Below are 27249 nucleotides of genomic sequence, written 5' to 3' on the forward strand. Positions count from 1 at the left end.
ACTGATAATATAAAGTTAGTTAAGTATGGCCTTATAATTGTATCAGGAGACTTAATCTCACATGATAGCCATCACTCAAATATCTCCCAATATATTGTATTTATTTTGTCATGTATATTATTTTGAAAATGTAATTTTTGATCCATTAATATGCAATGCCAATAAATTACCAAAAGTATTAATATTTATTTGAAATAAAGATCCTGTGTCACACACAACACACTGTCCAAAGCATTGTGTGTCCACTCCATAATTGTGTGTCCACTCCATAATTGTGTGTCCACTCCATATCTCATAATAAGCTGGATGGATTTTGAAATAACTTCCCACATGTTCAGCATATTGAGACTATGTGCAGAGTTGTGCGGAGCACGTGTTACAACCAGCTCGGTTCAAGGTCAAGGTCACATTTACTTAAGGTCAAATGTCATATGACTACATTTTGGGTCCTTACCATATCTCATGATCCACTGGATTTTGAAATAACTACCCACAAATGTTCACCATATTGAGATGATGTGAAGACATTACATGTCATGTCTGCTCCATATAACCGCTTGAAGGATTTTAAACTCAGCTTTCAATATTCATTTAACATAGAGTGCATCATTATAACAAGACTACAATGACATGAAGATACAGTCTACCAAGTCTCAAGCATTTTATTCAGATGACAAAGTCAGCAGCAGTAGGTATTATATCCCGCTGGTTCTTTTTCAAGCTTTCTATGCTTTTCCATACATATTTCCTTCTATTTCCCAATGTTAAATATGGAACTAAATAAGACAACCATAGGGGGAGACATTTGATTTTGATTACAAAAACAACCATCTTGTTTAACTTTGTCATGCATACATGACTTTTGGTTATAAAAAAAATTCAAAACAACCATCCCTTTTTGTAAGAAATTTAAATCCCTCAATGCTGAATCATATTCAAGATAATTGCTATGTTGTGACAAACATTAATGTTCCATTTCCTCATTTTTGGCTTTCATTTTTTCATTTTGCCAAGGGAAATTGTTGGGGTATTAACCAGTCTGTGATAATGCTATTCTGCAATTTTTCAGGGATATTATAAAATAAAGAGAATGTATTTTTTTTAATGTAATCAAACTGGTTTTAGTGTGTCAGGAGCATTTTCATGAGCTTACAAAATAATTAAGTTATATTGTTGTACTCAGTTGATTCACAATTAAAAAAACAGACGTGTTTGGCATTTAGTTTTAAGTGCAAATATCTTGTAATGAAACATGCTGCTATTGCGTTAAGTACTGTAAGTACTGTACTTCCTGGCAAATTGTGAGCAGTTGAATCAAAAAACTCAAGCTTCCAATGCTGAAAAATAGTTTTAAATCAATTGCTTTTATTTAAATTTAAAACTGTCACATACTCATTAACAGTGAGAGTTGAAATCTTGAAGTAGAAAACTGTCAAAGACTCATTAACAGTGAGAGTTGGAAACTTGAAGTAGAAAACAGACACAGTAGAAAACAGTCACAGACTCTGACATAAGCAGTAATAGTTGGAATCTTGAAGTAGAAAACAGTCACAGACTCTGACATAAGCAGTAATAGTTGGAATCTTGAAGTAGAAAACTGTCACAGACTCTGACATAAGCAGTAATAGTTGGAATCTTGAAGTAGAAAACTGTCACAGACTCTGACATAAGCAGTAATAGTTGGAATCTTGAAGTAGAAAACTGTCACAGACTCTGACATAAGCAGTAATAGTTGAAATCTTGAAGTAGAAAACAGTCACAGACTCTGACATTAACAGTAAGAGTTGGAATCTTGAAGTAGAAAATTTTCATAGACTCATTAACAGTGAGAGTTGAAATCTTGAAGTAGAAAACTGTCACAGACTCTGACATAAGCAGTAATAGTTGAAATCTTGAAGTAGAAAACTGTCACAGACTCTGACATTAACAGTAAGAGTTTGAATCTTGAAGTAGAAAACTGTCACAGACTCTGACATAAGCAGTAATAGTTGGAATCTTGAAGTAGAAAACAGTCACAGACTCTGACATAAGCAGTAATAGTTGGAATCTTGAAGTAGAAAACTGTCACAGACTCTGACATAAGCAGTAATAGTTGGAATCTTGAAGTAGAAAACAGTCACAGACTCTGACATTAACAGTAATAGTTGGAATCTTGAAGTAGAAAACAGTCACAGACTCTGACATAAGCAGTAATAGTTGGAATCTTGAAGTAGAAATTTGTCACAGACTCTGACATAAGCAGTAATAGTTGGAATCTTGAAGTAAAAAACAGTCACAGACTCTGACATAAGCAGTAATAGTTGAAATCTTGAAGTAGAAAACTGTCACAGACTCTGACATAAGCAGTAATAGTTGGAATCTTGAAGTAGAAAACTGTCACAGACTCTGACATAAGCAGTAATAGTTGGAATCTTGAAGTAGAAAACAGTCACAGACTCTGACATAAGCAGTAATAGTTGGAATCTTGAAGTAGAAAACAGTCACAGACTCTGACATTAACAGTAATAGTTGGAATCTTGAAGTAGAAAACAGTCACAGACTCTGACATAAGCAGTAATAGTTGGAATCTTGAAGTAGAAAACAGTCACAGACTCTGACATTAACAGTAAGAGTTGGAATCTTGAAGTAGAAAACTGTCACAGACTCTGACATAAGCAGTAATAGTTGAAATCTTGAAGTAGAAAACAGTCACAGACTCTGACGTTAACAGTAAGAGTTGGAATCTTGAAGTAGAAAATTTTCATAGACTCATTAACAGTGAGAGTTGAAATTTTGAAGTAGCAGGGAGCACATAGCTTCCTGTTACCATACTACCAATTCCCCACCATAAATTATTATGGACCATGCATAGAAAACATGTCATTTGAACCTTCTTCATGTTTGTACTGTAATACGTTCATGGAAATCAAGATGGCCAACAATCAGACAGAATGTTCTTTTAATCATTTCTTATTTATACAGATGTTTATACCCTTTAAGCTATTCGATGTTTTACTACTAAAAAATGCCAATCAAATATAGTTGAATTATTGTCAAGCCCACTTGCAGTCAGCTTGACATAGTTATCACAATGTCAGTTTGGTATATATAAGGGTGTGTGTTGCAATGTCAGTTTGGTGTATGTAAGGGTGTGTGTCACAGTGTCAGTTTGGTTATGTAAGGGTGTGTGTCACAATGTCAGTTTGGTTATGTAAGGGTGTGTGTCACAATATCAGTTTGGTTATGTAAGGGTGTGTGTCACAATGTCAGTTTGGTGTATGTAAGGGTGTGTGTCACAATGTCAGTTTGATGTATGTAAGGGTGTGTGTCACAATGTCAGTTTGATGTATGTAAGGGTGTGTGTCACAATGTCTGATTGGTGTTTGTAAGGATGTGTGTCACAATGTCAGTTTGGTGTATGTATGGGTGTGTGTCGCAATGTCAGTTTGGTTAATGTAAGGGTGTGTGTCACAATGTAAGTTTGGTGTATGTAAGGATGTGTGTCACAATTATAGTTTGGTTTATGTAAGGATGTGTGTCACAATTATAGTTTGGTGTATGTAAGGATGTGTGTCACAATTATAGTTTGGTGTATGTATGGGTGTGTGTCGCAATGTCAGTTTGGTTATGTAAGGGTGTGTGTCACAATGTCAGTTTGGTGTATGTAAGGATGTGTGTCACAATGTCAGTTTGGTGTATGTAAGGATGTGTGTCACAATGTCAGTTTGGTGTATGTATGGGTGTGTGTCGCAATGTCAGTTTGGTGTATGTAAGGATGTGTGTCACAATGTCAGTTTGGTGTATGTAAGGATGTGTGTCACAATGTCAGTTTGGTGTATGTATGGGTGTGTGTCGCAATGTCAGTTTGGTTATGTAAGGGTGTGTGTCACAATGTCAGTTTGGTTATGTAAGGGTGTGTGTCACAATGTTAGTTTGGTTATGTAAGGGTGTGTGTCACAATGTCAGTTTGGTTATGTAAGGGTGTGTGTCGCAATGTCAGTTTGGTGTATGTATGGGTGTGTGTCGCAATGTCAGTTTGGTTATGTAAAGGTGTGTGTCACAATGTCAGTTTGGTTATGTAAGGGTGTGTGTTGCAATGTCAGTTTGGTTATATAAGGGTGTGTGTCACAATGTCAGTTTGGTTATGTAAGTGTGTGTGTCACAATGTCAGTTTGATGTATGTAAGGGTGTGTGTCACAATGTCAGTTTGATGTATGTAAGGGTGTGTGTCACAATGTCAGATTGATGTATGTAAGGGTGTGTGTCACAATATCAGTTTGGTTATGTAAGGGTGTGTGTCACAATGTCAGTTTGGTTATCTAAGGGTGTGTGTCACAATGTCAGTTTGGTTATGTATGGGTGTGTGTCACAATGTCAGTTTGGTTATGTAAGGGTGTATGTTGCAATGTCAGTTTGGTGTATGTAAGGGTGTGTGTCACAATGTCAGTTTGGTTATGTAAGGGTGTGTTTCCCAATGTCAGTTTGGTTATGTAAGGGTGTGTGTTGCAATGTCAGTTTGGTGTATGTAAGGGTGTGTGTCACAATGTCAGTTTGGTGTATGTAAGGGTGTGTGTCCCAATGTCAGTTTGGTTATGTAAGGGTGTGTGTCACAATGTCAGTTTGGTTATGTAAGGATGTGTGTCACAATGTCAGTTTGGTTATGTAAGGGTGTGTGTCACAATGTCAGATTGATGTATGTAAAGATGTGTGTCACAATGTCAGTTTGATGTATGTAAGGGTGTGTGTCACAATGTCAGTTTGATGTATGTAAGGGTGTGTGTCACAATGTCAGTTTGATGTATGTAAGGGTGTGTGTCACAATGTCAGTTTGGTTATATAAGGGTGTGTTTCACAATGTCAGTTTGGTGTATGTAAGGGTGTGTGTCACAATGTCAGTTTGGTTATGTAAGGGTGTGTATCACAATGTCAGATTGATGTATGTAAGGGTGTGTGTCACAATGTCAGTTTGATGTATGTAAGGGTGTGTGTCACAATGTCAGTTTGGTTATGTAAGGGTGTGTGTCACAATGTCAGATTGATGTATGTAAGGGTGTGTGTCACCATGTGTATGTAGTATGTGCGTCCGTGCGTCTGTAAACAATTCCTTGTCAACACGATACAGCCTTTAGTTTTGATTGTTTCTTGATGAAACTTGTACAGTATCTACATATCCATTAGAGCTCGGTTCCTTTCGAAAACCAGCCAGATCATGCCTAGATTATGGGCCTTGATAGTATAAAAAATCAGTGTGTCTGTAAACAATTCCTTGTGAACATGATACATCCTTCAGTTTTGATTGTATCTCGATGAAACTTGTACAGTATCTAGATATCCATTAGAGCTTTGTTCCTTTCGAAAACAAGCCATGTCTGCCTATGCATGCCGAGATAATGGGCCTTGATAGTATAAAAAAAACTGTTGTATAAACAATTGCATGTGAACACGATACAGTCTTCAGTTTTTATTGTATCTCGATGAAACTTGTACAGTATTTGGATATCCATTAGAGCTTGGTTCCTTTTGAAAACCAGCTAGATCTGCCCATGCATGCCTAGATTATGAGCCTTGAAATGATTAGATTATGGGCCTTTATAGTATAAAAAAAAATGCTATTGTGTAAAAAATGCTTGTGAACATGATACAGTCTTCAGTTTTGATTGTATCTCAATGAAACTTGTAGAGTATTCAGATATCCATAAGAGGTTGGTTCTTTTCGAAAACAGTGATGTTGACCACACAAACCCAGCCAGTAGAGCATAGGCCCTTTTTGGCCTCTTGTTTAAAATTGTTATACTTTGACGTCATGAGATATTATTATATTATGAAACAAATAAGTTGTATGGAAAGGTTACACTAGGTCTATTTCATTTATAGTTCAACTATTCGAAGAATATGGAGAGCTATACTACTCACCCAAGCGTCGGCGTTGGCGTCACACCTTGGTTAAGGTTTTGCATGCAAGCACACATAGGTTAATATCTCAGCAACTACTTGAGTTATTGCATTGAGACTTTATACAATGGAACTCAACAATCCAACCTACTTAATTAACCAGGTTAAACAACTCTAATAATAGGCCTTTATTATTCGACTTAGAAATTCTTGTTAAGGTTTTACGTGCAAGCACATATAGGTTAATATCTCATCAACTACTTGAGGTATTGCATTGAGACTTGAAACAATGGTACTCAACCATCCAACCTACTTAATTAACCAAGTAGGATAACTCTAGTTTGCATTTAATGCAAATAATTGCCCTTTATTATATGACCTAGAAATTCTGGTTAAGGTGTGTGCAAGCACACATAGGTTCATATCTCAGCAACTACTTGAGGTATTACATTGAGACTTTATACAATGGTACTCAACCATCTAACCTAATTAATTAACCCAGTTAGATAACTCTAGTTTGCATTAAATTCAAATAATGGCCCCTTTTTTGGACATAGAAATTCTGGTTAAGGTTTTGCATGTAACCACTTTTAAGTCAATACCTCAGCGATTACATCATGTATAGCAATGAAATGTTACACACAGGCTCCCAACCATTTAACCTTCTTCTTTAATCAAGTAATATAACTCTATCTTTCATATTATATAATTTTTGCCCCGTTATTATGAGACTTAAAAATTCTGGTTGAGGTCTTGCATGTTAGCACACATAATAGGATAATAGCTCAGCAACTACCTGATGTACTGCATTTAGACTTCATACAATGGTATTCAACCACCCAACGTAATTGAATAACCAAGTTAGATAACTGTATTTTGCAAATAATGGCCCTTTATTATTAGACTTAAAAATTGTGGTTAAAATTTTCCATGTAACCACATTTATGTTAATATCTCAGCACATCATGTATTGCATTGAAATCTAATCTAACAGTGATCCATGCCTGTTTCGCCAAAGCTTTTCAATCCTTACATTGAAAGGCGGCGGAATAGTCGAGCGCGCTGTCTCTGTGACAGCTCTTGTTATGTTTTAACCTCAAATTGATTTCAAACCCTTTTTGAGTATGGAAGTGAATTTCCTGATTCTTTCAGAGGGAAAAAATGTACAGTTGATAATAAGATGTCTACATCGTCTAAATCATTATTTGTATAATAGTTGTATAATAGTTGTATAATAGTTGTATAATAGTGATATTTGAAGTTATTTAGAGAATACTGGAGTCAAAATAATTTAACTAAATATGTTTCATGTTCAGCTAATGAGTAACATAAATCTTAATCTTTTGTTACAGGCTTCGTGCTGCTCTGACATGAAACATTGCTGTCCCAAAGGTCTTAAATGTGACCCCCTCAGACAAGCGTGTATTAGCGAGGACACCATACAGCCATGGGCAGATCAGAACCTTGTCAACAAAGGTGTAAAACAAGGTAGGATATTTTTCAAGGCTATTCCCAGTAGCCCCAAGTGTGACCCCCCTCAGACGTGCTTGTATTTGCGAGGACAACATAAAACCATGGGCAGAACTAAACATTCCCCACAAGGGTGTTGAGAAAGATATGCCATTTTAAGCTTGCCTCTTTACATAAGTTTTACATTTGTCCTTATGGTCTTAAGTTTGAATCATTCTCAGGCAAGCTTGTAAATGCAAAGAAAAAATGAAGCAATGGACAGATCAAAATATTGTCTGTCAGAGTAATAAGCAACATGCTTAATAAATTAGGCCCTCTATCCCCATTGTATTAAGGTAAATTTCTATCCTGGAACTGTTTCAATAAAGATTTTAGTCCTAAATCAGACATAAATTTTTATATATAGTATGTGTCCACTGTGCTGTTTGTGGAGTTTTGTGCTGTTCTTCCATGTTTCTTGTTTGTGATTTTGTGTTCTATGTCTTTGGCATTTACCCAGTGCCATTAAACCAGGTTTATGTTTAAATTTTTTGCTACTGTGCTTGTTTCTGTAGCTTTTCGCATAAATATGTGAATTCTACCGGCGGTAGGTAAAAGCTAACGCTTTTAATACCCCCTACCAATCTCCCAACAAAATCTACTGCTTTTGAAAAAAAAACAATTTGGGCCTTAAAATTTCATTATAAAACCCTCAAAATTCTTTCAATCGTTCAATAATTCCCCATACTCAGTCACTTTAAGGAAAAAGATGCAATAAACAACTTTCAAAGCACTTGACATCTCGGCTGAGATTGTTGCTAAATTACAGTCGTGTTCACAAAAGACTTGCCTCCTACCTTTCAGCATTGTTTGTTAATATTAAAGACATATTTATATGCTTTTCAAAACATTATAAAAAAAATAATCCCTATTTACAAAGATGAGTGTTATTAATTATCTTCAATGTATAAAACTTTACGGCATTTTGGCGCAAAAATTAACATACACAATTCTACTGTCGTCTGCTCTTACACTCTGCACTGGACCTGTTTAGGCAGTCTGATTGATGTATAAGCGACTCTTCTAAAATTAAGCTTTAGTTTTCACAAGCCACACGTAATATTCTTTCGGTTTTCTCAATAAAAACACCAAAATTTTGGACAAGACCCCTAACCATGACCTGTGACGTCACCCACAGTAGAGCATAGCACATTGCAATATTATTTGTAGTTAAAGAAAATGTGTGGGGTTTCTGGTAATTTTCCATAAAGAAATGAGGCACAATTGCCTGCAGTGTGAACTAGTGACCTAATTCATTATAGGCTTATTTTTCGAAAGTCTAAAAAATAGTAACAACCTTGCTGAAAATGCAATGGAAATTCTATTGCTTTTGAACCTATTTTTTGGGCTCGGAGACCCATATCTACCTTTCTGACATTTCCAGGGGTTCACATACTTGCCTTAATTGAATTCATCTCAGTGTCATAGTTTCATTATTTTGCTCCTTATATGAGTGAAACGAAATTTAGCCAGCATTAAATACGAAAACATGGTTGAGGAATTAAACCACCATTGTGACATTTAAACAGATTGATGATTATTGAAGTAACTAAAATCCTTTATTGAAACAGGCCCCAGGGCTGTCTCTTAGTTCATGGGGATGGGGCTCTTCCAAAGGGGAAATTTGCAAGAAAAAGGGAATTTCGAATACACATAAAATTCTTATTCTAAAATAAAATTAGTACCCCTGGTGGGGATCAAACCCACAACCTGTTGGGTGATAGGCGGACATCAATACCAATAGTTTAAACTTATTTATTTTACAACGATTATGAAACAAGTTATTACAACATTATATTAATCACTCTCATTTGCATGATGTTACGCGAGACTATCGTCTTGTGTTGTGGGGGAAACCGGTGTACCCTGAGGAAACCCACTTGTCTGGCATGGTGACCACAAACCAAACTCAAATGCGTCCAGGCCAGAAATCGAACCCTGGTCACCTTGGTGAGAAGCGAGTGCGCTAACCAATGGATCACACTCATTCACACAATATATCTTGAAAAGGGAGGAATTGAAGTTAATTTGTCCCTTAAAACTATAAAATAACATTTCAAAAGGAATAGTGATTATGCAAAAAATATGTGATTAATATGATGTTTAAAATGAAATTAGCCGCATTTCTACTAGTTTCTGTCAGGTTAAGAATTGCGCAAGTTCCAGAATCATTCAAAGCATTGGCTGTGCATGTTAATTAGGGCATGAACCTGTCAGGACAAACATGGTACATTGATGTCTTCTATTTCTAGAGATTAAATCAGTCATGTGCCCAGACGGTGAACATCAATGCCAGGACGGCCAGACATGCTGCAAATCTGCTGAAGGCTACTCCTGTTGTCCTCTGCCAAAGGTTTGTTATTTAATTTTGAGCATCCTCTTTGCTTAAATGCCTAGTAATAACTTATACTGACAGAGAATATGCAAGTTATCATTGATGGTAGACTCAGTTGATGGTGAGTTGTAAGCAGGGTGTATTTGGTTCAATCCCTAGACTGGCCACATACTTTTCTTAACCTGTCACAAGACATACTCCATGCAGCTACACATGGAAGTTATTTAACCTATTACATTATAAGCTTGTTTTAAGTATTGTGCAGTTTGGAATTTATTTCTCATGTTTAGGCTGTGTGCTGCTCAGATGAAATTCACTGTTGTCCTGAGAACACTAAATGTGACTTACACCATTCCAAATGTGTGCACCAATCAACTGGTGAAACTTTAGACTGGTTTCAAAAAACTAGAGGCCACAAACAGGATATGACATCACCACTACAAGAAGTGACATCAACACAGGAAGTGATGTCACTATCTTCTATTCAGTGTGATAACAAGCATGCATGTCCAACTGGGAATACTTGCTGCAAGATGGAGGAAGGAAAATGGGGGTGCTGTCCTAAACCAGATGTAAGTGGAATTCCCATAATTATAACCTTTCAATTTAAGTTATGATTTCCTGTGTATCAAATAATGTAGGCTGCTTATTTTCATTGTGCATACAAATTTTATAAATGTTATCAACTTGCAGTGGGAAAATGGCATAATCTAGGAAACAAAATTGAAAGTTTATAACTTTTATTTCAATTAATTTTCAAATAACTCCAGAAATTATCTCTGTATCTGCTGCAATAAACCATGCACATATGTAACTATACCATTTATTCGTCACATAATCTTGTGCATATGTCTTTGATTTAAAATGAATTTTTGTCCTGCTATGAATAGTTAATTCACACATGTATTGTCTTCATAAACGTTCTATTTAACCAAGATTTATTATTAAATTTTCAGGCTGTATGTTGTGATGACAAAAAACACTGTTGTCCACATGGAACAAAGTGTGATTCGCAAGGTCAGAAATGCATCGATAAAACATCAACTTATGAATGGCATAAAATAACTTCAACAATTCAAACTCTACAACTCAATACAAGTGTGAAGTGTGACATGAATACGTGTGCTCCTGAACAAACGTGCTGTAGTAAAGATGGCATAGTACGATTGGGCTGCTGTCCAATACCAAATGCTGTTTGCTGCAGTGATCAAGTCCATTGTTGTCCTTCAGGCACAACTTGTGATGTGAAAGAGGGAAAATGTCTACGTGGTAACACCGTCCTTGACTGGTTTGTAAAAACATCTGCAACAGAGCTGAAAGGTGTGAAGTGTGATTCCACACATGAGTGTCATACTGGCAATACCTGCTGTAAAACAAGCGATGGACAATGGGGCTGCTGTCCAATACCAAATGCTGTTTGCTGCAGTGATCAAGTCCATTGTTGTCCTTCAGGCACAACTTGTGATGTGAAAGAGGGAAAATGTCTACGTGGTAACACCGTCCTTGACTGGTTTGTGAAAACATCTGCAACAGAGCTGAAAGGTGTAAAGTGTGATTCCACACATGAGTGTCCTACTGGCAATACCTGCTGTAAAACAGGCAGTGGGCAATGGGGCTGCTGTCCAATACCAAATGCTGTTTGCTGCAGTGATCAAGTCCATTGTTGTCCTTCAGGCACAACTTGTGATGTGAAAGAGGGAAAATGTCTACGGGGTAACACCGTCCTTGACTGGTTTGTGAAAACACCTGCAACAGAGCTGGAAGGCGTGAAGTGTGATTCCACACATGAGTGTCCTACTGGCAATACGTGCTGTAAAACAAGCGATGGACAATGGGGCTGCTGTCCAATACCAAATGCTGTCTGCTGCAGTGATGGAGTCCATTGTTGTCCTTCAGGCACAACTTGTGATGTGAAAGAGGGAAAATGTCTACGTGGTAACACTGTCCTTGACTGGTTTGTGAAAACACCTGCAACAGAGCTGGAAGGTGTGAAGTGTGATTCCACACATGAGTGTCCTACTGGCAATACATGCTGTAAAACAAGCGATGGACAATGGGGCTGCTGTCCAATACCAAATGCTGTTTGCTGCAGTGATCAAGTCCATTGTTGTCCTTCAGGCACAACTTGTGATGTGAAAGAGGGAAAATGTCTACGTGGTAACACCGTCCTTGACTGGTTTGTGAAAACACCTGCAACAAAGCTGGAAGGCGTGAAGTGTGATTCCACACATGAGTGTCCTACTGGCAATACGTGCTGTAAAACAAGCGATGGACAATGGGGCTGCTGTCCAATACCAAATGCTGTTTGCTGCAGTGATGGAGTCCATTGTTGTCCTTCAGGCACAACTTGTGATGTGAAAGAGGGAAAATGTCTACGTGGTAATACCGTCGTCCATGACTGGTTTGTGAAAACACCTGGAACAGAGCTGGAAGGCGTGAAGTGTGATTCCACACATGAGTGTCCTACTGGCAATACCTGCTGTAAAACAGGCAGTGGGCAATGGGGCTGCTGTCCAATACCAAATGCTGTTTGCTGCAGTGATCAAGTCCATTGTTGTCCTTCAGGCACAACTTGTGATGTGAAAGAGGGAAAATGTCTACGTGGTAACACCGTCCTTGACTGGTTTGTGAAAACATCTGCAACAGAGCTGGAAGGTGTGAAGTGTGATTCCACACATGAGTGTCCTACTGGCAATACATGCTGTAAAACAAGCGATGGACAATGGGGCTGCTGCCCAATACCAAATGCTGTTTGCTGCAGTGATGGAGTCCATTGTTGTCCTTCAGGCACAACTTGTGATGTGAAAGAGGGAAAATGTCTACGTGGTAATACCATCCTTGACTGGTTTGTGAAAACACCTGCAACAGAGCTGGAAGGTGTGAAGTGTGATTCCACACATGAGTGTCCTACTGGCAATACGTGCTGTAAAACAAGCGATGGACAATGGGGCTGCTGTCCAATACCAAATGCTGTCTGCTGCAGTGATCAAGTCCATTGTTGTCCTTCAGGCACAACTTGTGATGTGAAAGAGGGAAAATGTCTACGTGGTAACACCGTCCTTGACTGGTTTGTGAAAACACCTGCAACAGCGCTGAAAGGTGTAAAGTGTGATTCCACACATGAGTGTCCTACTGGCAATACGTGCTGTAAAACAAGCGATGGACAATGGGGCTGCTGTCCAAAACCAAATGCTGTTTGCTGCAGTGATGGAGTCCATTGTTGTCCTTCAGGCACAACTTGTGATGTGAAAGAGGGAAAATGTCTACGTGGTAATACCGTCGTCCTTGACTGGTTTGTGAAAACACCTGCAACAGAGCTGGAAGGTGTGAAGTGTGATTCCACACATGAGTGTCCTACTGGCAATACGTGCTGTAAAACAAGCGATGGACAATGGGGCTGCTGTCCAATACCAAATGCTGTTTGCTGCAGTGATGGAGTCCATTGTTGTCCTTCAGGCACAACTTGTGATGTGAAAGAGGGAAAATGTCTACGTGGTAACACCGTCCTTGACTTGATTGTGAAAACACCTGCAACAGAGCTGAAAGGTGTGAAGTGTGATTCCACACATGAGTGTCCTACTGGCAATACGTGCTGTAAAACAAGCGGTGGACAATGGGGCTGCTGTCCAATACCAAATGCTGTCTGCTGCAGTGATCAAGTCCATTGTTGTCCTTCAGGCACAACTTGTGATGTGAAAGAGGGAAAATGTCTACGTGGTAACACCGTCCTTGACTGGTTTGTGAAAACATCTGCAACAGAGCTGAAAGGTGTGAAGTGTGACTCCACACATGAGTGTCCTACTGGCAATACATGCTGTAAACTAAGCAGTGGACAGTATGGCTGCTGCCCAATACCAAATGCTGTTTGCTGCAGTGATCAAGTCCATTGTTGTCCTTCAGGCACAACTTGTGATGTAAAAGAGGGAAAATGTCTACGTGGTAACACTGTCCTTGACTGGTTTGTGAAAACACCTGCAACAGAGCTGGAAGGTGTGAAGTGTGATTCCACACATGAGTGTCCTACTGGCAATACGTGCTGTAAAACAAGTGATGGACAATGGGGCTGCTGCCCAATACCAAATGCTGTCTGCTGCAGTGATGGAGTCCATTGTTGTCCTTCAGGCACAACTTGTGATGTGAAAGAGGGAAAATGTCTACGTGGTAATACCATCCTTGACTGGTTTGTGAAAACACCTGCAACAGAGCTGGAAGGTGTGAAGTGTGACTCCACACATGAGTGTCCTACTGGCAATACCTGCTGTAAAACAAGCAATGGGCAATGGGGCTGCTGTCCAATACCAAATGCTGTTTGCTGCAGTGATCAAGTGCATTGTTGTCCTTCAGGCACAACTTGTGATGTAAAAGAGGGAAAATGTCTACGTGGTAACACCGTCCTTGACTGGTTTGTGAAATTACCTGCAACAGAGCTGGAAGGTGTGAAGTGTGATTCCACACATGAGTGTCCTACTGGCAATACGTGCTGTAAAACAAGCGGTGGACAATGGGGCTGCTGTCCAATACCAAATGCTGTCTGCTGCAGTGATCAAGTCCATTGTTGTCCTTCAGGCACAACTTGTGATGTGAAAGAGGGAAAATGTCTACGTGGTAACACCGTCCTTGACTGGTTTGTGAAAACACCTGCAACAGAGCTGGAAGGCGTGAAGTGTGATTCCACACATGAGTGTCCTACTGGCAATACGTGCTGTAAAACAAGCGATGGACAATGGGGCTGCTGTCCAATACCAAATGCTGTTTGCTGCAGTGATGGAGTCCATTGTTGTCCTTCAGGCACAACTTGTGATGTGAAAGAGGGAAAATGTCTACGTGGTAACACCGTCCTTGACTGGATTGTGAAAACACCTGCAACAGAGCTGAAAGGTGTGAAGTGTGATTCCACACATGAGTGTCCTACTGGCAATACGTGCTGTAAAACAAGCGGTGGACAATGGGGCTGCTGTCCAATACCAAATGCTGTCTGCTGCAGTGATCAAGTCCATTGTTGTCCTTCAGGCACAACTTGTGATGTGAAAGAGGGAAAATGTCTACGTGGTAACACCGTCCTTGACTGGTTTGTGAAAACATCTGCAACAGAGCTGAAAGGTGTGAAGTGTGACTCCACACATGAGTGTCCTACTGGCAATACCTGCTGTAAACTAAGCAGTGGACAGTATGGCTGCTGCCCAATACCAAATGCTGTTTGCTGCAGTGATCAAGTCCATTGTTGTCCTTCAGGCACAACTTGTGATGTAAAAGAGGGAAAATGTCTACGTGGTAACACTGTCCTTGACTGGTTTGTGAAAACACCTGCAACAGAGCTGGAAGGTGTGAAGTGTGATTCCACACATGAGTGTCCTACTGGCAATACATGCTGTAAAACAAGCGATGGACAATGGGGCTGCTGCCCAATACCAAATGCTGTTTGCTGCAGTGATGGAGTCCATTGTTGTCCTTCAGGCACAACTTGTGATGTGAAAGAGGGAAAATGTCTACGTGGTAATACCATCCTTGACTGGTTTGTGAAAACACCTGCAACAGAGCTGGAAGGTGTGAAGTGTGATTCCACACATGAGTGTCCTACTGGCAATACGTGCTGTAAAACAAGCGATGGACAATGGGGCTGCTGTCCAATACCAAATGCTGTCTGCTGCAGTGATCAAGTCCATTGTTGTCCTTCAGGCACAACTTGTGATGTGAAAGAGGGAAAATGTCTACGTGGTAACACCGTCCTTGACTGGTTTGTGAAAACACCTGCAACAGAGCTGGAAGGCGTGAAGTGTGATTCCACACATGAGTGTCCTACTGGCAATACGTGCTGTAAAACAAGCGATGGACAATGGGGCTGCTGTCCAATACCAAATGCTGTTTGCTGCAGTGATGGAGTCCATTGTTGTCCTTCAGGCACAACTTGTGATGTGAAAGAGGGAAAATGTCTACGTGGTAACACCGTCCTTGGCTGGATTGTGAAAACACCTGCAACAGAGCTGAAAGGTGTGAAGTGTGATTCCACACATGAGTGTCCTACTGGCAATACGTGCTGTAAAACAAGCGGTGGACAATGGGGCTGCTGTCCAATACCAAATGCTGTCTGCTGCAGTGATCAAGTCCATTGTTGTCCTTCAGGCACAACTTGTGATGTGAAAGAGGGAAAATGTCTACGTGGTAACACCGTCCTTGACTGGTTTGTGAAAACATCTGCAACAGAGCTGAAAGGTGTGAAGTGTGACTCCACACATGAGTGTCCTACTGGCAATACCTGCTGTAAACTAAGCAGTGGACAGTATGGCTGCTGCCCAATACCAAATGCTGTTTGCTGCAGTGATCAAGTCCATTGTTGTCCTTCAGGCACAACTTGTGATGTAAAAGAGGGAAAATGTCTACGTGGTAACACTGTCCTTGACTGGTTTGTGAAAACACCTGCAACAGAGCTGGAAGGCGTGAAGTGTGATTCCACACATGAGTGTCCTACTGGCAATACGTGCTGTAAAACAAGCGATGGACAATGGGGCTGCTGCCCAATACCAAATGCTGATTGCTGCAGTGATGGAGTCCATTGTTGTCCTTCAGGCACAACTTGTGATGTGAAAGAGGGAAAATGTCTACGTGGTAATACCATCCTTGACTGGTTTGTGAAAACACCTGCAACAGAGCTGGAAGGTGTGAAGTGTGATTCCACACATGAGTGTCCTACTGGCAATACATGCTGTAAAACAAGCGATGGACAATGGGGCTGCTGTCCAATACCAAATGCTGTCTGCTGCAGTGATCAAGTCCATTGTTGTCCTTCAGGCACAACTTGTGATGTAAAAGAGGGAAAATGTCTACGTGGTAACACCGTCCTTGACTGGTTTGTGAAATTACCTGCAACAGAGCTGGAAGGTGTGAAGTGTGATTCCACACATGAGTGTCCTACTGGCAATACGTGCTGTAAAACAAGCGGTGGACAATGGGGCTGCTGTCCAATACCAAATGCTGTCTGCTGCAGTGATCAAGTCCATTGTTGTCCTTCAGGCACAACTTGTGATGTAAAAGAGGGAAAATGTCTACGTGGTAACACTGTCCATGACTGGTTTGTGAAAACACCTGCAACAGAGCTGGAAGGTGTGAAGTGTGATTCCACACATGAGTGTCCTACTGGCAATACATGCTGTAAAACAAGCGATGGACAATGGGGCTGCTGTCCAATACCAAATGCTGTTTGTTGCAGTGATCAAGTCCATTGTTGTCCTTCAGGCACAACTTGTGATGTAAAAGAGGGAAAATGTCTACGTGGTAATACCATCTTTGACTGGTTTGTGAAAACACCTGCAACAGAGCTGGAAGGTGTGAAGTGTGATTCCACACATGAGTGTCCTACTGGCAATACATGCTGTAAAACAAGCGATGGACAATGGGGCTGCTGTCCAATACCAAATGCTGTTTGCTGCAGTGATCAAGTCCATTGTTGTCCTTCAGGCACAACTTGTGATGTAAAAGAGGGAAAATGTCTACGTGGTAATACCGTCCTTGACTGGTTTGTGAAAACACCTGCAACAGAGCTGGAAGGCGTGAGGTGTGATTCCACACATGAGTGTCCTACTGGCAATACGTGCTGTAAAACAAGCGATGGACAATGGGGCTGCTGTCCAATACCAAATGCTGTCTGCTGCAGTGATCAAGTCCATTGTTGTCCTTCAGGCACAACTTGTGATGTAAAAGAGGGAAAATGTCTACGTGGTAATACCATCCTTGACTGGTTTGAAAAATCTCCTGCAAAACAGTATGTGAAGGATGTTATTTGCCCAGACGGTTCCGAGTGCCAGGATGGACAGACATGCTGTGAAATGTCTAATTCTGACTCTTATGGATGCTGCCCGCTTCCAGATGTAAGTGTTCAAGAATTGTAAATTTCTTTCTCCCTTAGATTTGGAGGATATACTTTATGTTTGATAACTTTGAAATTTGAAAATGTCCATATCTCCTCAGTTTTGCTTCGGATAAGATGCCGAATTCCAAGTGAAAGTGTTTAAAGAATTATAAAAAAATCACCTAAATTTTAGGTTATAATATATTTACTATGATATATTTGAAAATGTCAAATTTCCCATTTTTATGTCTTATAAAAAGGTTCTTCCTTACCATAAGTATACAAACATCCGACCTTTTTGTTACAGTCAATTAATTTGTGATAAATTGATTGTGGGCAGATATGGGCCTACACAGGAATCCATTCATATACTATTTCTCTGATTACTCCCAATACTAATCCAGAAATGTTTAAAAATAAATGGACTTCATTTCTAGTAGAGATATGATTAGTTTTACCCCCGACAAACGAGGTTTGAAGTGTGTATATTGGAGTCACCCTGTGGTCGGTCGGTCGGTCCGTTGCAATATCCTTGTCCAGGTCATAACTTAAAAACTACTAGATGGAATTGGATTAAACTTCATACAATGATAGAGCATAATGAGAGGAAGTGCAGTGTACAATAACCATAACTCTATTCTTGCTTATTACTGAGTTATTGCTCTTATTTACTTTTTTTGTCAGGAGTATAACTAGAAAAGTACTGGATGGATTTCATTGAAACTTCATACAATAGTAAAGAACAATGAGAGGAAGTGCAGTGTTAAAGAACCATCACTCTACTTCAGCTTATTACTGAGTTATTGCCCTTTATTTGTTTTTTTTTGCTGTCATTTTTTTTCCCAGACATTAACTTGCAAACTACTAGATGGAATTTATTTAAACTTCATACAATGGTAAAGCACAATGAGAGCAAGGGCAGTGCACAAGAACCATAACTCTATTTCAGCTTATTACAGAGTTACTGCTCTTTGTTACTTTTTTCTTGCCCGGAGTGATAGATCATAATGAGAGGGAGTACAGTGTACAGGAACCACAATTCAATTTCAGCCAATTACAGAGTTAGTGCCCTTTGTTACATTTTCTTGTCCGGAGCATAACTTGAAAACTATTGGATGGAATTTAATAAAACTTCATACAGTGCTAGATCATAATGAGAGGGAGTGCAGTGTACAGGAACCGCAATTCTATTTCAGCTAATTACAGAGTTACTGCCCTTCATTACTTTTTCTTGTCCGGAGCATAACTTGAAAACTATTAGAACTTCATACAGTGATAGATCATAATGAGAGGGAGTGCAGTGTACAGGAACCGCATTTCTATTCAGCTAATTACAGAGTTACTGCCCTTTGTTACTTTTTCTTGTCCAGAGCATAACTTGAAAAGTATTGGATGGAATTTAATAAAACTTCATACAGTGATAGATCATAATGAGAGGGAGTGCAGTGTACAAGAACCGCAATTCTATTTCAGCTAATTACAGAGTTACTGCCCTTTGTTACTTTTTCTTGTCCAGAGCATAACTTGAAAAGTATTGGATGGAATTTAATAAAACTTCATACAGTGATAGATCATAATGAGAGGGAATGCAGTGTACAGGAACAGCAATTCTATTTCAGCTAATTGCAGAGTTGCTGCCCTTTGTTACTTTTTTCTTGTCCGGAGCATAACTTGAAAAGTTTTGGGTGGAATTTAATTAAACTTCATACAGTGATAGATAATAATGAGAGGGAGTGCAGTGTACAGGAACCGCAATTCTATTTCAGCTAATTACAGAGTTACTGCCCTTTGTTACTTTTTCTTGTCCGGAGCATAACTTGAAAACTATTGGATGGAATTTAATAAATCTTCATACAGTGATAGATCATAATGAAAGGAAGTGTAGTGTACAGGAACCGCAATTCTATTTCAGCCAATTACAGATTTATTGCCCTTTGTTACTTTTTTTCTTGTCCGTAGCATAACTTGAAAACTACTGGATGGAATGTAATAAAACGTTATACATTTGTACAGCACAATGAGAAGGAGTTCAGTGTATATGTTTCACTACACTTATTTGGCAAATTACAGAGTTATTGCCTTTTTCTGTTGGTTTTTTTTGGACAGTAACTTGAAAACTACTAGATGGAATAGCATAAAACTTCATACAATGATAAATCATAATGAGAGGCGGCGTTCGGGGGTATTAATCACCGTCAGTGATAGCTCTAGTTTTTATTCCTGGTATTAATCTAGAAATTTCACAGACCACTGAGGGCCTTCTTGTATTATAGTTAAAGACTAGTCAGTCCACAAACATTGAATGGACCGAAGCTGAAGGACGCGGTACATTCAATGTTTATGGGCTTACTGGGAGGTCACTATAAAGTCATGATTTTTGCGACTTCTTATATTATACAGAACTTTATTATAAAACTATAAATTATAGCTTAGAACTTAAAACAGGAAGCTTTTTCTACATGGAAAGACATCTTATTCTGAAAAACAAGTAAATTTTGATTTAGACAATAGTCTTGTTTAGAATGATACTCATGAACTGTATGTCTATTCAAAGGTAACACATTAGTCTTCTGCAGGCTTTATAAAGCAGTTGAAAATTATACTGTTTAAAGGTCCACTGTCACTTATTTAAGTAAAGTAACATAATTATGTAAGGTATAATATTTTTATTATAATGTTTATGTTAAGGCTGTTTGCTGTTCTGATGGTCAACATTGCTGTCCCATTGGGTACAAGTGTGACCTATCAGCTCAAAGGTGTACTCGAGGAATCTTTCAATTCCCTTGGCTCAGGACAAGAAAACTAAAGAGCAAGGAGAAGGCTGGAGAGGAAAAAAAGAATAGTTTATTACATCACAACAATGTTCAATCTGCAATTGACAATGAGTTGATTGACACTAAAGCTATGGATGTGAAATGTGGGGATGGATCAACTTGCCCAGACCAGTACACATGCTGCAGCAATGGAAAGGGTGGATTTAACTGCTGCCCAATGCCTGAAGTAAGTTGTTATCTGTGAAAATGAATAATCAATCATTTTATTATTGCAAAGTACTCCAACGATTATTTGAAAAATTGATTCAAGTCTGTGTTGAAAATTTTGAAGATCAGACATGAATCAAGCAAACTTTTTCTATAGAATGAAATCAAAAACATATATAAAAAATATGTTGTTTTCTTGTCCACAAGTCAGCAGATTTACTAATAAATTTGTCAAATGATATATTTATCTATTTCTGCAATAGTTTGGAGCTTCAAGAGCTGTCATCGATATTCACTTAGCTTTCAGAATCAACTTTATTATTCGACTGACAAGACCAGTTTTCAGGCATTTTTAATGAGAAATAGTTTGTAGTATGATCAAGTAATTTCATTTCCTTTTTAATATTCTTTTATATATTAAAAACTAAACTTGATTTAAATAATGACCAATCATGCTTTTTATAAAAGGTCTTCTCAGAATGTTAAGTTTTGTCTTGTTCTCACTGGAAATGACCAACATTGTTAAAACACAATCATGAAATCTAGCTATGTATCTTTTACGGAAGTTTAGTTTTGATCATCACATTAACAAAATGGCATACACTATGATGATATAGCATATTCATTTTTCATTAGATTTGATAATTACTCTGTTCCTTGGTTTTACTATTTCTCGATCAATTCTTAGGTTCTATGATATTAGCCAACTTATGCATATAAACACCTAGTGTATAGATTGGAGAGAATGTTATACAATTGTTTATATGTGAGTATTGCAACTTATATTTGGCTTGTCAGTTTTTTTTTAAAAACCAAAACAATCGGGTATTGGGATGGCCTTGGTGTTGTTATTGGTGTTATGGTTGTGCAAAACCTTTAACCATGTCCATAACTTCACATAATAATGTCGCAAAATATTCAAATGTGACTAGGTTCACATGTGGCCAGAGACAATGTGCACATTTATTTCAAGGGACATAACTCCTACTTAAATAATTGTTGAGTTATGCTTCCTATTTGTCATAAAGAAATAAGACTGCTACACGGCACTGTTGTATATTAAAACTATCTACTTTTCACTATATCATTGATTGGCATTCAACCTTTACAGGGTGTGTGTTGTGCTGACAATGTTCACTGTTGTCCCCATGGCTATGTGTGTGCAGAGCAACCGGGCACCTGCCGTGTTCCAGGCTCAACAAAGGGGGTGTCTGGGTTCCTGGGAAGATTGGGCTCATTGAAGGGGATACCTCATAGTTAACAGGCGATTAAAGGTAGCATCTTTATAGTTTATTGATTGATTTCATTTTGTAAACTTACAAGAGAAAATATGGGCAAAACTAAAATGGAGTACCTTTAAAAAATGTATTTTATGGAAAATAATTGATAAATGTTAAACAGGGGTTTAACAAATTTCAAGTTTATAAACCATTTTAACATATTTATATATAAATATTTCACTAACATATTTTAATGGTTATATTATATTTTGAAAAAAAGCCACAACAAAATACATGTTTTAAGGGCTACATGTATTTCTAAAGAAGGAAAAACCACATAAACTAGAAATGTTGGTAGGTCCATCAGCACACACGAATGTGTATATATTGGGTACTTATTCCTTTATTCCTTATAGAGGATAAATGTGTTAGGTAGCATTTATTGGTAAGGGTTAGATAGGGTTAGTAGGGCATTAGTGGAATATATTTCTATGGCCAGCAGAGTTGTTGCCCTTGTTTCTAATGCTTCAACTTTTGGATAACATTTTTTTAAACATGCTTTCATACAGGGGGAGATATCATTTTTTATGGTATAATCTGAAAGGAAATTGCATGTAGATTACAACAGTGTAAAATAAATGACCGAACATAGGTTATAGTTATTGAGTTAAGTTATTGCAGTTTGTATTATTGCCCTTTATTATCTCCCGCCGAATCAAAGATTGTTTTGGCGTTGTCCGTCCGTCATTCCGTCCGTCCGTCTGTCCGGTACCATATCTTGGTAGGCATTGATCAGAAAATGTTCAAACTTGGTCAGAATGTTCCCCTTGATCATATCTCGACCTATTTTAAAAGTGGGTCACATGGGATCAAAAACTAGGTCACTAGGTCAAATCTTAGAAAAATCTTTTGAACATACTAGAGGCATTTTACATGGTCAAATATTCATGAAACTTTATCAGAATGTTTTCCTTGTTGAACTCTTGATCCTAAATAAAACTGGGTCACATATGATCAAAAATTAGGTCACTAGGTCAAATCTTAGAAAAATCTTGTCCAGAACCATATCATGGTAAGGATTGGTCAAGTTATGTTCAAAATTAGTCATGATGTACCCATTGAAAAAATATGGACCACTTAAAAAAGTGGGTCACATGGGGTCAAAAATTAGATCACTAGGTCAAAATCTTTGAAACACATTAGAGGCAATAAATATGGTCTTGTATTCATTAAACTTGATCAGAATGTTTTCCTTGATGAACTCTTCGACATATTTTAAACTGGGTCACATGTTATAAGAAATTAGGTCACTAGGTCAAATCGTTCAAAAATCTTGTCAGAAAATATTTTATGGTGGTGATTGGTCAGATATGTTCAAACATGGTCAGAATGTTCTTTTGGGTTTAATTTCGACTGCATTTTAAAAGTGGGTCACATGGGTCAAAAGCAAGGTCAATAGGTCAAATCTTAAAAAAAATATTGGGAACGCACTAGAGGCAATTTAATATTCATGAAACTTAATCAGACTGTTTTCCTTGATTGTTGTTGAATAGTTCGAAACTGGGTCACATGGGGTCAGAAACCAGGTCAGTAGGTGAAATCTTTGAAAAATTGTGTCCCAAACCAAACATTGGTATTGAATAGTCAGTTATGTTCAAATTTGGTCAGAAGGTTTGCCTTAATGAAATCTTAAAAGAGTTTTAAAATTGGTCACATGGGGTCAAAAACTAGGTCACTTGGTCATATCTTACAGAAATCTTGGGAACACTCTAGAGGCAATACATCTGCTCTAATTTCAATGAAACTTAATCAGAATGTTTACCTCGATGAAATCTTGGAACAGTTTGAAACTAGTAGGTCATGTGGGGTCAAAAATTAGGTCACTGGGTCAAATCTTAAAAAAACCTTGTGGACACTCTAGAGGCTATATTTTTGGCAATATATCTGAACCAATCTCCATGAGACTTGATCAGAATGTTTGCCTTGATGAAATCATAGAATAGTTTGGAACTGGGTAGTATGGAGTCATAAACTAGGTTTCTTGGTCAATTCTAAATGCTACATTATATACAATATTTTTCTTATTTCAAACAGTTGCAATCAAACTCAAACTCATATAATTATTTCACCAACAATTGATTTCCATTCCTTGACTTAGCCCAATCAGGCGGGGGATATCAATTCAACGAATTTGCTTGTTCATGAATGTTTCCATTTGTATACATTATTCCAATGGTTCCAATTATTTTTTTCAGCCATATTTCCGCCTCCAGACAGATTGCTGATTGGCTGATCAAGGCCAATAATGGAGTGACACTCAAGCTCTGTTGTATGACTTTTACCAAAAATGACATTTCGACATTATTTGTACTATCTGTGATTAACCACTGTTTGTGCTATTAACTCAAATATTGAAGGTGTATGAAAACATTAAAATATTATAAGCCTTTAGACTCATGCCTCTACCAATGAGATCGCCCGACAGATTCACGTTTGATTATATAGAAGAGCTCTAACAATCAAAAGTCCATTAAGCAGAAAACAAAACTGCCATTTAGTAGCGAAAACATTAGCCAAATTTCCATTTAGTCAGTAATTTTATTAAGTCATTTATTTAGAGGCTTTCGGATGCACACTGGGTAATACAAATGCGTTAGGGCGGCATTTCACACTGAACACTAAAAAAGTTATCTTTCAAATTTAGTCTTCTAAACGATTAGTCAGGGCTGTGTCTGGCCTTCCAACTTGATCGTTTAGAAGATAAGAAATTAACACTAGATATTACATAGTGAGAAAATTGTGTTTCCTGTGTGTACATTTATAATAAAAAATATAATTTCATGGATATTTTGAAGGTAATGTTCATTTAAATAGAAAATATAAGATTATTACATGAAAAGCAAAAAGTGAATATGTCAAATTCACTATCAGATCTAGATTCCATTGGTGTGACTAAATTTGAGGATATCATCTGAATACAATTATAATTCTGTAAAATCGGTAGATAAACTGTCTAATATGATTAGACTGACATTATATATTGTCAAAGTTGATGTACAGCTATATTATGCCATAAAGAATTATAAATATATCACAAACTTTTTTTTATTAAATTGTTTTGAATGCAACATTTGAAACTGTTTTTCATAATTTTTTAATCCTGTTATTACAGTGGCAATAGTTCATTCAACTTTTTACTGCTGACATATCATTTTTGAAATATGTGAATTATATATTTAAAACCTCATAAAAACGATTTCGCATTGCAGGTTTTGGACGTTATTTTAATTATTTTTTTGTAATCAAACATTCTCTCAGTAAATATCACATCATTTTCAGGTTCAAATGTTTATTGTAATGAAAGGCATTATTAACTTACTTTTATCATGTTTATTGTTTAACAAGCCAATCGTAAGCAATAAAAATGCTACATGTTTGTACTCCTGTATTATACATTGTGTATGTGACAGATTCTTGATGATATGATAATCATGGTGCCATTATACAGACATTGCTCATAGTTTAGTAGATCCACTGTTGTTGTAGATGCCAATTATAGTTAAAGATACTGTTAAATAGCAGTACTTTTGTTTTGAAACTGTTAAATAGCAGAACTTTTGTTTTGAAACTGTTAAAAAGCAGAACTTTTGTTTTGAAACTGTTAAAAAGCAGAATTTTTGTTTTGAAACTGTTAAATAGCAGAATTTTTGTTTTGAAACTGTTAAAAAGCAGAACTTTTGTTTTGAAACTGTTAAATAGCAGAACTTTTGTTTTGAAACTGTTAAATAGCAGAATTTTTGTTTTGAAACTGTTAAATAGCAGCATTTTTGTTTTGAAACTGTTAAATAGCGGAATTTTTGTTTTGAAACTGTTAAATAGTAGAACTTTTGTTTTGAAACTGTTAAATAGCAGAATTTTTGTTTTGAAACTGTTAAATAGCAGAACTTTTGTTCTTAAACTATTAAATAGCAGAATTTCTGTTTTGAAACTGTTAAATAGCAGAATTTTTGTTCTGAAACTGTCGAATAGCAGAATTTTTGTTCTGAACTGAACAGCATTTTTCTGGAGCACCTAATCATGGATGATATATTATCCTATAGTTGTAAGAGTGTATGAACAGTTTTGAAAAAAATTGTTAAGTAATATGTATCAAACATACTAGATAATTGTTATTACTACATCGCTCCACCTTGTAACTAGTCAGAGGTTGCTTGTCAGAGGTTGTAATATTTATCCATTGGTTTATACAACTATTTAGTACTACTTGTTGACAAAATATAATTCCATTATTCCTATAATTAAATGGTTGTCATTAAATATATACATTTATGTCTAATTCCTTATATATTTGTAGCTAAAATATGACCACTCCAAGGCCATCCTTAAAACTTCTTTTTTTTCAGTGCCTTGACCCTGCCAGACTTGACTATGGGTCGGTATTATCGGAAACTATTTTTTTGAGATACAGTCATTATTTGATATTAAACAAGAGAAAGCATCATACAACAAAGTCTTGTTTTTGTAATATAAACTAAAGTAGAAGCATTTACAGAAAGTTAAATTTTTAAGGATGGCCCAATACAAGATTTCGTCCATTAAATTAACATGCTTACTGGAAATAAGTATGTTATCAGAGTTACTGTAGAGATTTATTTTTGTTGACTTTTTCTTATCTTAATTGTGCACCTTTACCATAGCATTATGTTTAAATATCGTCTAATTTATTGATATGCATTTGTTTCATTCCAAGAATTGTGCCGGAATACTAAAACAAGGTTGTATAAGTGGGTTTATTTGGTTCTAAATGATTACCCTTGGTGTGTGAGCGTTTTAGTTTTCATATCGTTTTGTATTCACCTTTTGTTTGTATATAATAACTTCTTAGATAATGTTTGTAGTTTGTGTTTTGACAAGCTTACTTTATGAAAGAACAGAAATTTGATTGATTTGGAAATGGCTGTGTTGTGATGTATACTTTTTAACTTATAAATGTTAAAAAGCTTCGTAATATTACCAATTCTACTTAGCACAGCATAAATAAATATGACTCCATCATAACATTCTTTGTTAAATGTTGTTGTGACATGCTTGTAAATTCACATTAAATTAAACATTACAGTGATTATAACATGGGTAAATTCATTCCAATTAAATGTTTACCCATCCTTTTTTGTTGGTTATTTGTTTGACCTTTGGGATCTTGGTCCAAGTTGCAAGTGCAGGGCCTTTCCCATAGCATTGACATGCTTGTTCATATGTACTTCTGACACACTTGGAAATATGTACTTCTGACTCACATGGTGATGTGTACCATTGACACACCGAGTGATATGTACTTCTGACACACTTGGTGATGTGTACCATTGACACATGTGGTGATATGTACTTCTGACTCACATGGTGATGTGTACCATTGACACATGTGGTGATATGTACTTCTGACACACATGGTGATGTGTACCACTGACACACGTGGTGATATGTACTTCT

General features: G+C 37.4%; 1 protein-coding gene across 1 annotated transcript in view; it reads left to right on the forward strand.

Moving 5' to 3' along the window:
- Positions 1 to 26924, forward strand: part of LOC128228594 (multiple epidermal growth factor-like domains protein 6) — a 42714-nt gene extending 15790 nt beyond the window's left edge. Inside the window, exons 5-11 of the mRNA XM_052940002.1 lie at positions 7224 to 7359; positions 9633 to 9733; positions 10006 to 10287; positions 10672 to 17577; positions 20247 to 20558; positions 21651 to 21813; positions 24015 to 26924. Coding sequence (XP_052795962.1) covers positions 7224 to 7359; positions 9633 to 9733; positions 10006 to 10287; positions 10672 to 17577; positions 20247 to 20558; positions 21651 to 21800 — 7887 coding nt within the window. The 3' untranslated portion in view covers positions 21801 to 21813; positions 24015 to 26924. The remainder of the gene's footprint in view (positions 1 to 7223; positions 7360 to 9632; positions 9734 to 10005; positions 10288 to 10671; positions 17578 to 20246; positions 20559 to 21650; positions 21814 to 24014) is intronic.
- Positions 26925 to 27249: the final 325 nt, after the last annotated feature.

Source organism: Mya arenaria, chromosome 1 (assembly GCF_026914265.1).
Source record: "Mya arenaria isolate MELC-2E11 chromosome 1, ASM2691426v1".
NCBI lineage: Eukaryota > Metazoa > Mollusca > Bivalvia > Myida > Myidae > Mya > Mya arenaria.